The sequence below is a fragment of the Panthera onca genome, chromosome B1 (assembly GCF_046562875.1).
Source record: "Panthera onca isolate mPanOnc1 chromosome B1, mPanOnc1 haplotype 2, whole genome shotgun sequence".
Taxonomy (NCBI): domain Eukaryota; kingdom Metazoa; phylum Chordata; class Mammalia; order Carnivora; family Felidae; genus Panthera; species Panthera onca.
The window spans coordinates 20,747,528-20,764,096 of NC_138342.1; the positions used below are offsets into that span (position 1 = coordinate 20,747,528).

Genomic DNA, 16,569 nt, shown 5'->3' on the forward strand with positions numbered 1-16,569 from the left:
GTTAATATATTTTGTACATCTCTCTATGCTGCTGCTCATAAGTCTGGTTCCTTACTTTCTGACTGGCACATCGTTTTCCATCATATTCATCTACCATGTCCGTTCTCCGAATGATGGACTTCCAGGCTGCTCCATCTCCTTGTTCTCTGAAACGGTGCTGTGATGAACAGCCCCCTCATATGCATCCCCTGTCGGATGTGCAATTTGTGGAGCCTGTCCTCAAGAACAGACTTGCTGGGTAATAAACATTTAATTTTCAGTAAGTGCATTGCCTGCATATTGCACAGCTGTTGGCCCTCGTGATAGCTAAGCCTGAGAGCTTCTCTTCCCCCATATCTCAGTCTTATGTGTCTTTCTCATTTTTGCAAATATGTGGTTATGAAGTGATATCTTTTCATTTTAATTTGTATTTCTTTGACTTTGGGTTAGATTGAGCAGCCTTTTATCCACTTGTATGTCATTAGATTTTTTCCTTCCATAAATTGCCTGATCATGTGCTTTGAATATACATATATACATATATATATATATATACACACACACACACACACACACACATATATATATATATATGTATATATATATATTTTTTTTTTACTGGGGTTTCTGCTGTGGTCGATTAGTGTGCATTCCTTATCCAATGCAGACATTGATCCCTTGTGGTGATGGATATTGCAAAAGCCTTCTCCCCGTCTGTCACCAATCTGCCAATTTTGTCTGTGGCATCACAGCAGAAATCCTTCATTTTTGAAAAAAAGAAATGTATATATTGTTTAAAAAATCTTTTCTGATTCAAGCTCAGTAAAATACTCTCCTGAATTTTCTCCTACGAGTCTTGCAGTTCTGCCTTTCACAGTTAAGTCTAATTAAATATGAAATTTATTTATTTTTTTATATAAAGGACAGGAAATACAGTGTCCATCTTGTTTTTCTACCTGGGAATTGCCAACTTCCTGACTCTGTCTACTAAACATTCCACTCTTAGTCCAATTGGTTTGTGATGACACTTTACCATGCACCAAATGTCTATTTATAACTGGTCTGCTTCTGGGTTCTCGATTGTTCCCCTTTGAACCATTTGTCTATTCCTCCATCGCCACCCCACTGTTTCTGTTCCTGTGCTTTGAGGTAAAATGATGTTTGGTAAGTCACTTCTCTTTCTTCTTCTTTTTCAGATTTTCTTCACCTGTACGTGGACGTGTCCCCTTCCATACACATCTTAAAACCAGCTTATCAGTTCCTCACAAACACAGAATCAGGACTGGTTGAAATGTCGTTGAATTTATACATTAACTTTGAGGAAATTAACATATTTGTATGTTATTATTCTATCAATGGACATTCGGACTACTTTATATCCTCTTTTATGCTTAAAATTTTTTTAGGGGTGCCTGGTGACTCAGCCAGTGGAGCATGTGACTCTTGACTTCAGTTCAGGTCATTGTCTCTCAATTTGTGAATTTGAGCCCGACATCAGGCTCTGTGCTGATGATGTGGAGCCTACTTGGGATTCTCAATCTCTCTCTGCCCCTCCCTCATGCTCTCGCTCTCAAAATAAACAAATACACCTAAAAAAACTCTTCTAAAATAAAATTTTTAGCTTTCTTGGTGAAGATCTAGTGAATTTACGGTTGGGTTAATTACCAGACATTAAAAATGTTTTAAAAATATTTTTGGTTATTTTTTAATTGCCATTGTATCCTACAACTTTTTTAGACACTTTGTTGGGACTTCAAATGAGTCACAACTTGGCATCTCTCTCTACCAAAGAGTGGAAAGAAAGACCACTACTTATCCAGCTAACAGAAGCTTGACAATGATTAAGCACTAGATGAATCTGGGCATCTCTCTCAGATTTGCCAAAATGAGGTCACTAAGAATAAAAGAAGGAAGTACAAAGCATAGATTGTAATGCCTAGGTGGGCTAGGTGTAACTCAACAGGAAATGGTGGGGACTGGGGTAAACCAGAAGGCACAAGCTCTATCTAAAAGGAGCAGACCTCCTTAGCTTCAGCTCATTCTTGCCATGTGGGAAGGAAAGCTACTTTTTTACATCTGCAGATTTTATTAGGAAGAGCCCCAAATCCTTGATTTTAAGATGTTAGGAAATAATTCAAATTAAAAAAAAAATACATTGGATGTGCCAAAGAAATCACATCTGTGTGCTAGATTTGTTTCACAATTTACTGGTCTACACCCCCTGATCTGAGACTGTCCCAAAGGGAGGGGACAATAAGAAAGGAAGTAAATATCAGTTCTGACCCTACTCTTCCATTCCTTCCCCCCCATCTCCAACCCATGTTGACTTCACTATGCAAGGTTATGTTCCAGTCAGCTTGGACACTAGCCTCATAGGAATTGAATTTAGAGCTTGAGAAGAGAAGAGGGAGGTCAAGGTTTGAGAAGGTGTGGGCTGGACCCCCATCACACAGCCCGAGAACCTCCATGAGAACAGGTGTCTAAGCTGGGACATGAATTGATGTGTGACCTACCTACCAGCTTCTCCTGAGGTCGTCTGGTACCAAAACGACTCCAGCTCTTTCCCACATTACCTGCAGGTGAGCACGTTTGGCCGTCTCGAATCAAGATGGTTCCCACGAATCCACGCTTTGGAACTGAAGCAGCCTCCCATGGTGTCTCCGGTTGATGTTATGGGATGGATTGTGTCCTCCCAACATTCTCACATTGAAGTCCTAACACCCAGTATCTCAGAATGTGATTGTGTTCGGAGATGGGGCCTTTACGGAGATCAGTGCTGTAAAATGAGGTCTTTATGGTGGGCTCTGATCTAATGTGACTGGTGTCTTTATAAGAGGAAGAGATGAGGACACAGCCACACATGGAGGGAAGACTGTGCCACCTACAAGCCAAGGAGAGAGGCCACAGAAGAAAACAGCCTTGCTGACACCTGGATCTTGGACCCGGATCAAGCTTTAAAACTGTGAGGAAAAACATTTGTGTTGTTTAAGCTCCCTAGTCTGGGATACCTTGTTATCGCAGCACTAGCAGACTAATATAGCTGTGTTCCTTGGAAAAAGACTCTGAGGTGCAGGGTGGCATGTGAAATTTTATGGGACCAGTGTCAGGAAATCCTTCACAAACAAGGAAGGCAGAATGGGGCAGAGGGAGATATTGAACTATAATCAGGTTGCCACCAAGCTGGCATCCTGGAGCTGGGAGGGCCCTTCAGGGCTGTTCCAAGTTGAAGCAAGAAGCCTTTTTTCCTACATTGGTCATTCCCGAGGTGAAGGGTGGCAGGGGTGAGTTCCCTCCCTCCCCACTCCCGTGAAAACATTTGGCAATGTCCGGAGATATTTTTTGGCTCTCACAATTGGTGTGTGTGGGGGGGGGGGGTGGGGGGGGTACATGCACCACTGGCATCTAGTGGGTAGAGACCAGGGAAGCTGTTGCTAAATGTCCTACAATACACAAGGTGGCCATCAGGTCCCAAATGTCACTAGTTCTGAGGTTGAGAAAGCCTGCCCTATATCAACAAGTCATTGGCCGTGAGGTGCTCTTACAAGGACATAACCTTGGGCAGTTCCCAGTGAGGGATGTAGCTGTGAGCCACCAGCAGTTTTATGATCCCAGCAACTGAGGAGTGAGTGTGTTTGCCATGGAGAGAGGATCCAGGTAGAGCAAAGAGCCCTTTACCTGGTATCTGGACTCCCGGGCTTCTCTCTCTCTCTCTCTCTCTCTCTCTCTTTTTTGAAGATTTTATTTTTAAGTCATCTCTACACCTACTGTGGGGCTTGAACTTAGAACCCTGAGCTCAAAAGTCTCGTACTCTACTGACTGAGCCAGCCAGGCACCCCTCAGCCTTCTCTAATAAAGATAATCAACCACGTCTAGGGCACTGCCATGGGGGGTTTACTTCCATTATGTCATTTAAGCTGCATGAGAAGTCCGAGGGGTGGATTTTATGACCCTTACTTTATAAAGCAGTAATCCAAGCCTCAGAGAGGGTTAATGCCTTACCCAAGGTTATCAAGCTAGTAAGATATAGAACCAGAATTTGAATCCAGGGCCGTCAGACTCCAAAGTCTGGCTCGCTCGCAAACAGGAAAGACAACCTTTGATAAAACAAGAGCGTTCTACACACACAGTAGGCACAGGAGAAAGGGCATGGGCTGCAAGTGTTACCCAGAACTGATATAAATATAGCCCCAGAGTAGTCAGAAGCCCCGACCATGTTTGGCACCACGCGAACATCATGGGGGGCCAAACTCTGAGCATGGGATCCCTGGAGAAGAGCCTCCTTCCACCTTTATATCTGTAAATATTCATGGTTACCAGAAATAATCCCTCTCATAGGGAGGACTCTTTTTTTTTTTGCCTCCTTGGGGAGCATGCATGGACCTTAGGACTTTGTATGAGGACAGCAGTAACTATGAAAAAGGAAAAAAAAAGCCACTTCCCAGAAGTCAACAGTATAAAAATAATTTTTATTTACTACTGTAAATAAAGTAGTGCAAAGAGTAGTTTGGACCCACAATATTGCATTACTGATTTATTTACTACCTTAGCAGCATACAGCATACAGACAGTCTGCTCTTCCTCTTTCCCCCCCAACCCCCCCCTCTCTCTCACACACACACATGCACACACACACACACACACACCCTCGCACAAACTCAGGCAGGCATAAGGGGTAGGGACGGAACTATGAGCTAAAGGCTTATTTCCTGCATATTCCCCTGCTGCCAGTCTATTCTAATGGGTAACTCATGGAGAAGACTACAGTTAAATACTAAGAATTTTCTAAATGTTATTTTATGGATTTGATTGAAAAGTAAACGATATCCAACAATGTCATTAAATGATTCGGAAGCCCGACCCTAGAAAAATCCAAGGAGAAAAATGTAAACCCATTTACAAAGCCATCACCCTCCCTGCATTTCCAGCCATAACCTATTTATTTCAAGGTGCCTTAGAACCGCCGGGTCTTGGAAGTCAAATTGAAACCCGTCTTTTGGACCTTGAGGAGCCGGACTGTGGCAAACACACATACCGAAATATTCCCTACCTGGTAGACAAGTCACAATTTTCTGTTCTTTAATAACAGGGAATGAACAGGGGCTAAGATTTTTTTTAAATGCATCTCAGTGTGTAAGGATTCAGATGGGCCACAGGGCAAACTCTGACTCCCCATACACACATCTGCAGTGACCCAGTTAACCTCCTCAACAGACCCCTGTGATCAGGAGTCTCCTTGTATCTGGCTGATAACCTTTGGTTTAGCCACTGCCTGCTCTGGGTACTTCCTCCTAATTTGATTAAAAAAAAAAAAAAAAGACACCAAGTGCAAAATTCGCATCCAGTTGACAAGACATGTATGTAAGGTGTTTATCAGTATAATGCCCTAGCCCCAGCTTTCCAATACCAGCTGATGAGGACTGTCTCTCATCGGGAGAGAGCTGGAGCGCACAGTTCACTCTCAAGGCTCTGTGTTATTAGTGACCGTGGGCTGGTCCTGAGCGGAGGCATCTGCAGCTGGAGTCACAGCCGGACTGGTGGATGGGGCCGTGGGGTCTGAGGAGGCCCGGGCTGGTGTGGGACGGGAACCACTGGCTGCAGAGACACATGTACGACAGGTGTTGGATGTTTAAACCAGTGTAGACCCCAGCAAGCCGGGGGAGAAGCTTCTAGTCCAGTGGCCCTGACTTGATAAGTAACCTTACGCCCGTTATGTAGGTTACTCAGACTTTGGTGCCCCTTCTGTAACATGGCAGACTGGAACAGATGTGCAAAGATCTCTGCCGGTTCTGACCTCCTGGGATGCAAAGTTCTGCATTTGTATTGTGACTTCCAGGCAGATATTTTAGTTAAAGAAAGAAAGAAAGAAAGAAAGAAAGAAAGAAAATGAAAGAAAGAATGAAAGAAATAAAAAATGAAAGAAAGGAAGGAAGAAAGAAAGAAAGAAATGAAAGAAAGAAAGAGAAAATGAAAGAAAGAATGAAAGAAAGAAAAAATGAAAGAAAGAAAGAAAATGAAAGAAAGAATGAAAGAAAGAAAAAATGAAAGAAAAAAAATGAAAGAAAGAAAGAAAGAAAATGAAAGAAAGAAAGAAAGAAAGAAAGAAAGAAAGAAAAGAAGGAAGGAAGGAAAGAATAACAACTCTCTATGTCTATGTTTCCCGGTCTATGTTTCCTGTGGTCATCTCTCTCTCTCTTTTTTTTTTCTTTCATGGCATTGATGTAATGTGAGCCATGAATTAATTATACCAGTCAATCAGAAAGGAGTGTTTGTTTTATTCACATTCTTATTCCAGTTGGATGATGTACCAAATTTGGTTTAAATTATGTTATTTAGATAAAATGTGGATAAGTTTCAGAAATCGTGACTACTCGGTTTAATTATCTACCTTTAGTAAGGAGGCTAAACCACCATAAATATTAGGGAAGCTTATGAAGTTTTGTACTTTATGTCAGCCCTTTGCAAATAGGGCAATTTTTTAAAGCTTATTTGTTTACTTTTCAGAGAGAGAGAGAGAGAGAGACCAAGCAAGCTTCATGCTGTCAGCGCAGAGTCTGACCCGGGGCTTGATCTCACAAGCGTGAGATCATGACCTGAGCCTAAATCAACAGATGAATGCTTAACTGACTGAGCCACCCAGTCGCCCCTCACACAGGGCAATCGTGATTCCCAGAGGACAGTTGGTTACATCGGTAGACGTTTTTGGTTGTCACAACTGGAGGGCAGGCTGTTGCTAATAGACAGTGGGTAGAGGCCAGGGATGCTGCTAGGAGTCCTACAATGCGTGGGGTAGCCTGCCTGAAACAAAGAATGATCCAGCTCCAAATATCAGTGGTGCTGAGGCTGGCATACTTTGCTTTACGGACTGAGGCTGAGAGGTGTCCCGGTTACGAAGACTGTAGTCTCTGGCCACTGGCCACTCGGGAACTCTCCTTCATCAGTTATGTGACTTGGGCACATTACCTTCTCTCCTTCTGCCTCTAAAACATGGGGGAAATAAAAGGATCTATACCACGCTAAGCTGTTATAAGGATTAAATGAGCTAGTGTATATCAAGTGCCCAGACAGGGTCTGGCATGCCGAGGTACTCAACAAATGTTAGCTATTAATACTAGTGATAGTATACCTGTTTTACCCTCAAAACGTGTTTTAAGATTTATTACTTTCAGGGACATGTCTTATAGGACTGATAAAAGAGTTGGTGCATTTGTTTCTAGGAACCCTCCCCAGGAGCCTCTGAAAACAGCACAAACTTTGAAGCCAGAAAGACCAGGACTTACACGACTCTGACATTTATACCAGCTGAGTGTTAAGCTAGTTATTTAGCCTCTCTGAGCTGTGGTTTTTTCATCTGTGATATGGGGGTAGCAGTTTGCAGGCGTGTGTGACATACGGTTAACACAGGGGCCATCGTTTGTGCAAACTGCTAGCTTGTCTTTAAGTAGTGATCTTAATCATGCTCAGCAATCCTGGAGTCTTATACAGTCTTCAGCAGGTGGGACCATTTTTAGAAGTTCCCAGTGTCCAGCCTGAAATGTATCAACTTGAAAAAGCTGCCACCACACTGACAATCTGACTTCTAGATAGACTCGTCAAGAGTTTCACCGCCAAGAGACCGTTCCACGAACTTTCGGAACGAGCTCCAAACCCTCTGGCTTTTCTGGATATGGAAAGGAATTCTCCTAGGGACCCTTTTCAACACCTACAGAAGATCTTGTGAATCCGGAGATGGTTTTGAAAGAACAGGACAGTGGTGGTGGTTGGTGGGGCAGGGAGGACCCAGGGTATTGCATGATGATGTGGACGTTTCTAGGTTAAAGCCAAAACTCTGGTAGATGATCTAACCATAGCTGGGAGCATGTGGCCCAGTGACGTGGTACAAAGACCATTTGCTGGAGTCAGGAGACCTGGCCTGGGCAAGTCTCATTTATCTGCCATTAGCAGGGGACTTCAGGGTAGGTACTGAATGGCAGCTATTTTAGTCCTAAAATGCTTAAATCTCATAGGCCTCAGTTTCCTCATCTGTGAACTGAAGGGCTTGGTTCAGATGGTGTCCCAGACCCCCTTAGGCCCGGAGATTGATCTCTGAGGAAGTTAACAAAGTACTAAAGCATGCATTTTTTCCTTTTCAAGCTCTGGGTGGGGGGAGGGGGGGGAGAAAAAATGTTTAAATCACCATGGTAACAAGAAAAATCAGCAATCAGTTTTCTGATTAAAACAAAAAAGTGCCAGTGTGTAAATGTAAAAGGAATGCATAATTAGCATTGCCACACTTTAAATCTTCTCGTAAGAGCATAATGAAAGTGCTCGATGTTTCCACAGTAAATTTGTTATTATCCATGCGAGAACTCTCCCCTCCCCCGCCACCATCAGGGGTTTGCCATCATTGGACAAGCCCCCCACAGCCCATCATAATTTTAAAGTGGTCTCTTCGTCTCTGCTCACCTGAAATGTGTGCTAATTTGATTACCGGGCTGGAATCAAGGTAACCAGGAAAATGAGTGTGCCGTTTCAAATATTACAGAGACTATTCCAGCACCAAATAGAAATGATTTCTGTATCACTTGCTGCTTGGGGGACCATGTTCTATACATTAGTGAGACTAACCAAGAGCTGGCCCTGAGCGGTGTAGACCCAGGGGTTGACACTCTGCAACCCACAGGCCAGATGGGGCTCACCGCCTGTTTTTGTATGGCTTGCAACCTAAGAATTATTTTTACCACTGTCAGTGATCGAGCAAAAATCAAGAGGGGAGTAATATTTCATGACATGTGAAAGACATATGAGATTCAAATTTTCATGTCCTCGGTAAAGTTTTATCAGAAACGAGCCATACCCATTTGTTTTCATGTGTCACCAATGGCTGGCTGCCTTGGGTGTATAATGAAAGTTGAGTAGTTGAGATGGCCCTCAGAGCCCCAAATGCTTATTATTTGGCCTTCATGGAAAAAATCTGCCAACCCCTGTGGTGGACCATTGTAGGAAAAATGTCTGCTTGCTGGTTGACCAGATGGGAGCATGAAAGAAAGAAGAACTGGAGAAAATATATTGAGCCAGTCCTGAAATGGTAAAATAAAGTTTGCAAAGATGGCGGGGCGGGGCGGGGGGTGGGGGTTGGGGGTGGGGGGGCAAGGAGGGGTGGGAACAGGCAAGACCTGGAAATCTTATGCTATGAACAAGATATAGCCTGCTTCACCTGGGTCTCCAGATCTAGCGAGGCCCGGGACAAGTATACAATTCATGTCATTTAAACATTTCTTATGAGTAAAGCTACTAGATCAGTGCCAAGGGCAATGAGATCGAAGAAAAGTGAATTCTCACCATTAAGTCGCTCTGACTTTAAGGCTACTAGTTTTTTTCATGAGCACTGCTTTGTGACATTTCACTGTAGTTTTAGCAGCAACCTCATTAACTGGAAATGGAGAGGACAGAAGAGTAGAAATGACTTCATTCATCTCGTTCATATCATCTTACTCTTTTGCAAAGACACTGGGCTAACCACGTAGGCAGAAAGAAAGAGTTGGCTTGAATCATGAACGTTTGGAGTAGAATGACATTGGAGCGAGAGGTTAGCCCATCACACCTGGGAGCTGGTAGTTTGTTCTAAATGTCTTGCTCTACACTGCGCATTCTACTGGGAATTGAAGTTCACGGTAACACTGGTAAGGCAGGAGTCTCTGAAATCGTCCCTTCCGGTTTGCCCCTCGGTTCTCTCCTTCCCTTCCCTTTGGGCAGCCAGCCAGGCTCCATGCTTTCTCTGTCTCAGGGGGGGACTGCAAGCAGGGCAGAAAAGGAAACGGCTCTAGACATACTTTGCTTCGGGATTTTTTTGTTTTTTCAAAAGCCTGAGTCCATTAAGGCAATTATGCTTGGCGTCCCTGACAGGGGAGAGGCGGAGCACTTCGGAGACTCAGGGAGGCAGGAGAAGGAGGGTCTGGAGCCTGGGAAAGTGGCTGAGCCCCGGCTGTGGGTTGTACTGGCCGCTAAGCCCTCGCCTTGCCCCTTCAGCAATTTCAGAAAGGAAGACCGGGGAGAAAAAAGGTGAAGCAAAGCCGGAGGGACCCCTAGGTGACCAGAAGCTGCAAAGCCAGTGGACTTGGAGAGACAGAGTAGGCGCACGGCAGCGTGTGTTCAGCTATCAGACTGGCGACAGTGTGAGTGGACCAAGACCCAGGGACCCTTGCACCACCCTGGGGGGCGCTGGCCTCAAGAAAGACTGAGCCACTTGGTAGAACACAAGCTGGGAGGCAACATCAAGTTCAAGGAAACGAGAGACGTGCGATATTTTTCATGTACTCGCTCTGGCTCTCTTCATGGCCTGGTCAATATCTTTTAGATACTTTAAAAAAGCGTTTTGTGTTTGAGAAAGAGTCTAACAACGTAGAAAAACCCACTGGGTTTTGGGAATTGTGTCTGTTACTGAGATAAAGCACGACGTGTAAGTACAGGCGCTACCTGAGGTCAAGCTTGAATTGAGGGTGGAACCCCCCGAGGATATTACTCCTCGGGGAACTACAGCCACCGCTTGTTCAGTTCTAAGCACTTTACGTCGTGTTATCTGGCTGTTGGCTTCCCTCAACTGCAACAGGAGGTAGGTGGACCGCTATTTCTGCTATTTTACAGAAAGGGAAACCGAGGCGCGCATGGGCTCCCTCCCTTGCCCAAGGTCACACAAGTCAGTGGCAGGGCCAGAATCCGAGCGCATGACTCCCGAGCCCATGCGGTTAGCTACTGTCCCACACTGCTAACCTTCCGGACGCGGGACGATTTAGTGTGGCAAAGGCGGCAGAGTGTGGACCATATATCACAGAGCACATAAACTCAGGAGGGAAATGAAGGTAGTTGGAGCCGAAAGCAAAACGGATGGACAGCTCAATTTAGAAGTTTGACCATAAATCACTAATGTTGAAAAACAACTAGCTGGAAAAATGCAAATCACAAAATGACAAAGATCCCTGACTTACAGCACAATCCTTACACGAGGCTACTTAAAGGAGGCTCCCGACTTTCAAATCTGGTCCCTCCTCGCTGTCGGCCAGTGCCCGGGCTTCATTCCTGTGCCTGCTTCCCCACATCTTGGCCACCAGCCTCTACGGGAGGGCGCCCCCTTCCCACCGGGCAAGTCGTGAGACCTCCGGCCCCGGGGTCACTGGGGAGACAGATGCTTTGTCCTCTCAGCCGTCTTCTCCCCCTGCTCCTGTGTGCCAATTCGTCCCCTGCCCCACTGTCTAGTCACTGACAGAGTACCTTCCTATTTCAAAGTTATTGACAAATTTGCACTTATGGGGAGGACCTTAAAAACAGGAAAATAATTGACTACATATTTTAACTCCTGACACACTAGTTCTAACAGGGCTGGTAGGTACTACTCGGGGCGCATTTTGGAAATACGTGGAGACTTTTTTTTTTTTTTTTTTTTTACTTCTAGGCCCTCACTACTCAAAGTGTGGCCCATGGAACAGCAGCATGGACATCACCTGAAATCTTGTCAGAAATGTGGAATCCTACCCCTGGACCTACTGACTCAAGAATCTGCATTAAACAAGATCCCTGGGTGATTCATGTGCACATTACAATAAAGAAGTATGGGGCTAGAATTTACATAGTGAAATATGCATCATTTTATTATAATTGGTTTCTTTTTATTTCTCCTTTATATTGCTGTGGGGTATTATTTTTAAAAATATGTCTGGAGGCAGGTTAATTATCGTTCATTTCAAGGTACCCAAAAAATGTGCTACAAAATATTTTTTATATAAGGCAACAATAGGTCAGAGACACGATCGTAGCCACTGTTTTAAAATACTGTTGACCCTTGAATAGCACAGGTTTGGACTGTATGGACCCACGTACACAAGTTTGTGTTGGTTTTTAATAAATACACTACAGCGCCATGGAAGTACTTTCTCTTCCTTATGATCTCCTGAATAACAATTTCTTTTCTCTAACTTACTTTAATGTAAGAATACAGCACATAACATATATAACATATAAGATATGTGTTAATTGACTATGTTACTGGTAAGGCTTCTGGTCAACAGCAGGCAGTAGTGAAGTTTTGGAGGAGTCAAAGTTTTCTGCAGCATTTCAGCTCAGGGTAGGTCGGTGTCCCTCACTCGCCCTGTTGCTGAAGGGCCACCTGTATTGCGAGTCTGAAAAAGTGTGAAATCCTGCTGCCCTCTGTCCTTTCTTGGACTTTGTTTTGTGATTTGGGGCAGACCACTTCGTCTACGTGGCCTCAGTCTGTCCATCTGTGAAATGAAGGGCGTAGAATTAAATGAACTTTAAGAGCCCATCCAGACTCGTCCAAGGCCAGCAACAGGGAGGGAGGTCCGCACAGGAAGTGAAAGAGTTTGCAAATAAATGAAGAACATGTGTAAAAGAGCAAAGGGAAAAAAAAAATATCAAAGGGCAGGAGGGACAGGGAGGCGAGAATGTGGAGAGACTGATAATGAAGACAGGAAGACAGGAAAAAGAGACAACTTCTGATAAAAGCGATTCCACCAGCCCATGAATTTTCATGGCTACCAGCTGGCATAAAATCATAAAGACAATTTTCAGCTCCTCTCACGGAATTGCATTTGTAATAATCATAACAATATTTCTGCAGAGTAAAACTGACAAAGATAATTTGAAATGGAAAACACTGACAAGATGCAAAATAAATGTGCTCTACCTGGCAACAAATTTAGGGACGGGACAGAATTTGCATGAGGAAAATTTATAAGGCGGCATACAACGGGGCAGCAAATCTGGATGGGCTTTTGATGGCTCCTTGTTAACCTCCTCAGGTAAATCAGAGGGAAGTGATTCTGCATTAGCCTCTCGCGACAGTGACTTCCTTCCCACCATCGAATCTGTGGTGGAATGCACTCCTTTCGCTTTTCATTATCTGCTACATGAATAATGGTTGAGCAAATGCTCAAGTGCTCAAATGCCATGTCCAGTCCTAATTTATCCATTTGTAAATGTCCCTCCTGGTCTTCGTGAGACATTATGTCCTTCTGCGGTCATCCAAGATGGCGGGAAATGATAATTCTCCACGGTCAGAGGTTTGCAAATTTGAGCACCTACTAAGTGTGCGATATCCTAAGTGATGCACGAAATCCTGCCTCTGATTCCTCTTACGGTTTGACGGGGGAGAGGAACGTACTAGCTCACATTTACCGAGAGGGTTTTATATGCCAGATAACTATAACAGCTCAGATGAAGCACAGTAGTCATTTTGGTAAGTGTCATGCGTATTTTTTTTCACTGGACCCTTCTGACATCCCTGGGAAATCGCTACTATTATAACCTAATTTTATTGAGAAATTGGGAGATCAGGAAGGTGAACCAACGCACCATAAGTCACACAGCTAATGAGTAGCCAAGCTTGGACTCCAAAGCCCAAAGAGACGCCAAGGCAGTGTCCGTCTCTTTAACTACGGTCCTACGCCAGCTCAGACAAATAACAGTGACCAGTGGAAATCACGCTAACCTAAATGCTCACTTCATATTCCTCTTCGGCCCCTCCTTCTGACTCCATGTGGCTGGGTATTTTTATTCATCATGAGTGTTTGTTTATCATCCCACACATCTGATTCCTTGACTGGGATAAATACGAAGAATTCATACTGGAGGGGGCTTCAGATCTGGATTTAAGGCAACAGACACAGAGTATCTATCGTGGATGAATTTTCAATGGGAGAAGACCTTTTAGTTCAGCATCTTAAGCTTCTTACTTAAAAAAAAAAAATCCTCGCTTACTTTGACAAATATAACAAAAATTGGGACCTTCCATCCGCCAGAGATTAAAGTATAACCTTGGGGGAAACCTCCACCCTACGAATGACCAACCTAATGAAAGGAAGTAGCATAGTCAAGGGCGTGAGGAGGAAGAGTGTCATCTTCTTGGTAGGTGAAAGGAATCCCTACGTTTTTATATTGCCCTGGCTTCTTATAAATCTTTACCTGAAACAGACTGGAAATACTGCACAGTCCAGGCGATCAATACAGACAGCAAGAAGGTTCCCAGAAAGTAGATCTGCAAAATCCAAAGCATGAATCAGATGACTGACAAAAGGCAGGGACCCCCGTGGGCAGGGCCGGGGGACATGGCGCCTACCAGGGCGGAGTGCAGGACGGCACCCCAGATGAGCCTCAGGTGAAGGTAAAGCCAGGCCAGGGAACAGGGGCTGAAGGACTCCTCGCTACTTTGGCTCCAGCACCTGCGGGACAAAAAGCACGGGGCATCCGGATGTACTGGCAAACTTCAGTGGCATTACTTATGACCCACATTATCAGACCCTCACGCCCGCCTCCTACTTTGGGCACATGGGCCACTCTTGAGATGCAAGACAAAGAAACGCAGCCAGTTCTAAAGGGCTTGGGTCTGCCCTGAAATTCCAGGATCCTGGCAGAAACCTCAGAAAAAGGAGTCCTGTCCTTAATAAAAAAGCTAATGGGTCAAAGAGGACCCTGAAGCAACGAGCTGCCAGAGCAATACTTCGGTCCGAGCGCCTGTCCGAAGTCTGGACGTCGGACTGCTTCTCTATTTGCAGCAAGGCGTGGTCTAATCGGACGCGTTAGTCTTTCCACCCTCATGGGAAACCCTGGTCCGCACTTTGACTTCAGATCAAGCACATTCTGTATGGTAGGCTTCAGACAGAGAAATTGTTTGGGTCCAGCTGAGTGCTCTCTAATCAAAACAAGTCCTGAGCCCTTTATATAACAGCTGCCATTACATAATAAAAGAAAGCCTAACTTTTACCAAGAAGTAAATGCCACCCAGACTCCACAGTATTAAAGAGGCTCTGAACTCACCTTTCATACAGTTCCTGAAGGATGGAGATGTTATTAGAATGGATAGTTGGGTCAATTTCCAAGAAATCCAAAATATGATGTGGGATTATAGCACCTTCCTCAATTAGCAGAGCCAGGTTAAAAAATCCCTGAAAACAAGCCACAAACCAAACTCATCAACTCCTTATAATAAAACCGCAGACACAAGCCCTTCATCAAATGTAAACTTTTACAACCTCTAGATTTTTTTTTTTCAGTCCCTCAAGCCAGATGTTTTTGTCATCTTCATTGATGGATTGTTTCCCTAAATATATGCATCTGAGAAATTTATTTGCAGGAGAACCAGGAGGCTTTCAGGGAATGCTGTGTCCCATCTGCCAGAAGCCAGTCAACCAGGGGACTCTGTCCTTTCCTGCTCATTCTCTCAAGACAGAACTCACTGGAAAACGTGACCTTGTATCATCAACAAACCAAAATACCAAGTTGAAGGCAATGTCTATCACTTACAGATCATGCCCTGGGACACCAGCAGCATGTCGGAAATCTAGCAGAATGCTTTGGTGGCTGGGGGTGCTACTCCCGACTGACAGGCTAACATAGCCTCTCTTGCACACAGTCGGATACGGGGGTTTGTCTCTGCTCTCTTAGGCCCGTGCGGAGAACCTTCTCTCGTGATCCTCTTGGCCCAGCTCCTCCCAAGTACATTTCCCTACCTCTTCCTTATATGCCTTGGTCTTGACCCTCAGAGGTAGGACCTGCTTCATTGGGCTGTGCAGATGCAATTAAAAAACCCAGCAGAGTTAAGAGCCTGACAGTAGAGGTGCTTCATAAAGTATGGAGGCTACCACACTGCCTGGAGGAGAAGCCCTGACCATCATGAGCTGAGCACGTGGCCGGACCAAGAAATAAATGAAAAACAATGGGTAACGTACCATTAGGGATTTACGAATGGAACTGGATTGTGGCCCTTCAAAGAATTCATGGTCATGTTTTAATGACTTATATCCTCCCTTCAACCTTTCCTTTCAGTTGCCATTGATAAGGATCTCAATGAAAATCACCCAACAGGTTGTATACACTAAGCCTCTCACTGCTATCCCGTGCAATAATCATGATAAAAATAATAGCGGCTAACATTTTCTTTCCTTTTCATTTTTTAAAGTTTTTACAAAATGGTTGAGAGAGTGGGGGGGGGAGGGGCAGAGAGAGAGAGAGAGAGAGAGAGAGAGAGAGGATCCCAAGCAGGCTCCCTGCTGCCAGTGCAGAGCCCGACATGGAGCTCAAATCTATGAACCGTGAGATCATGACCTGAGCTGAAATCAAGAGTCGGACGCTTAACCGATTAGGCCACCCAGGTGCCCCCAGCTAACTTTTTCTTAGTGCTATTATATGTGAGACATTGTTCTGTTTTATATATACTTGATGTTCATAACAACAAACTGAGATAGGTACTATTATCTTCTCTACTTTTTAGGTGAGAAAACTGGGGTGCAGAAAGGTTAAGGAACTTGCCCAAGGTAACACAGCTAGACAGGGGCATGAATTGGGATTCAAATGCAAGCAGACGAGGTCCAAATCTCAAATCTTAACTTCCACTACGCGGCTAAATAAGCCCTAAATAGATGAAAGTGTTGTGTCTTTAAGATGCACACACAACACACACACACACACACACACACACACACACACACACACGAACAGAATATAGACTATCTCTCCATTCTTTAAAAGGAAGATACTCTTTTTATTATTATTTTAAAGAGAGAGAGAGAGTGCAAGAAGGGGAGAGGGGCAAAGGGAGAAAGAGAA

The 16,569-nt window shown here is 44.4% G+C and overlaps 1 protein-coding gene across 3 annotated transcripts in view; it reads right to left on the reverse strand.

Moving 5' to 3' along the window:
- Positions 1 to 4,424: 4,424 nt before the first annotated feature.
- SEL1L3 (SEL1L family member 3) overlaps positions 4,425 to 16,569 on the reverse strand; it is a 103,933-nt gene continuing 91,788 nt past the window's right edge. For 2 of the 3 annotated variants that reach the window (XM_060655305.3, XM_078446226.2), the window contains exons 21-24: positions 14,782 to 14,909; positions 14,084 to 14,186; positions 13,930 to 14,002; positions 4,425 to 5,571 (exon numbers count right to left, since the gene is read on the reverse strand). In XM_060655305.3, the coding sequence (XP_060511288.2) occupies positions 5,438 to 5,571; positions 13,930 to 14,002; positions 14,084 to 14,186; positions 14,782 to 14,909 (438 nt within the window). In that variant the 3' untranslated portion in view covers positions 4,425 to 5,437. Of the gene's footprint in view, positions 5,572 to 9,149; positions 12,228 to 13,929; positions 14,003 to 14,083; positions 14,187 to 14,781; positions 14,910 to 16,569 lie in introns of those variants that run through there. The other variant, XM_081795499.1, reaches the window with a different exon arrangement.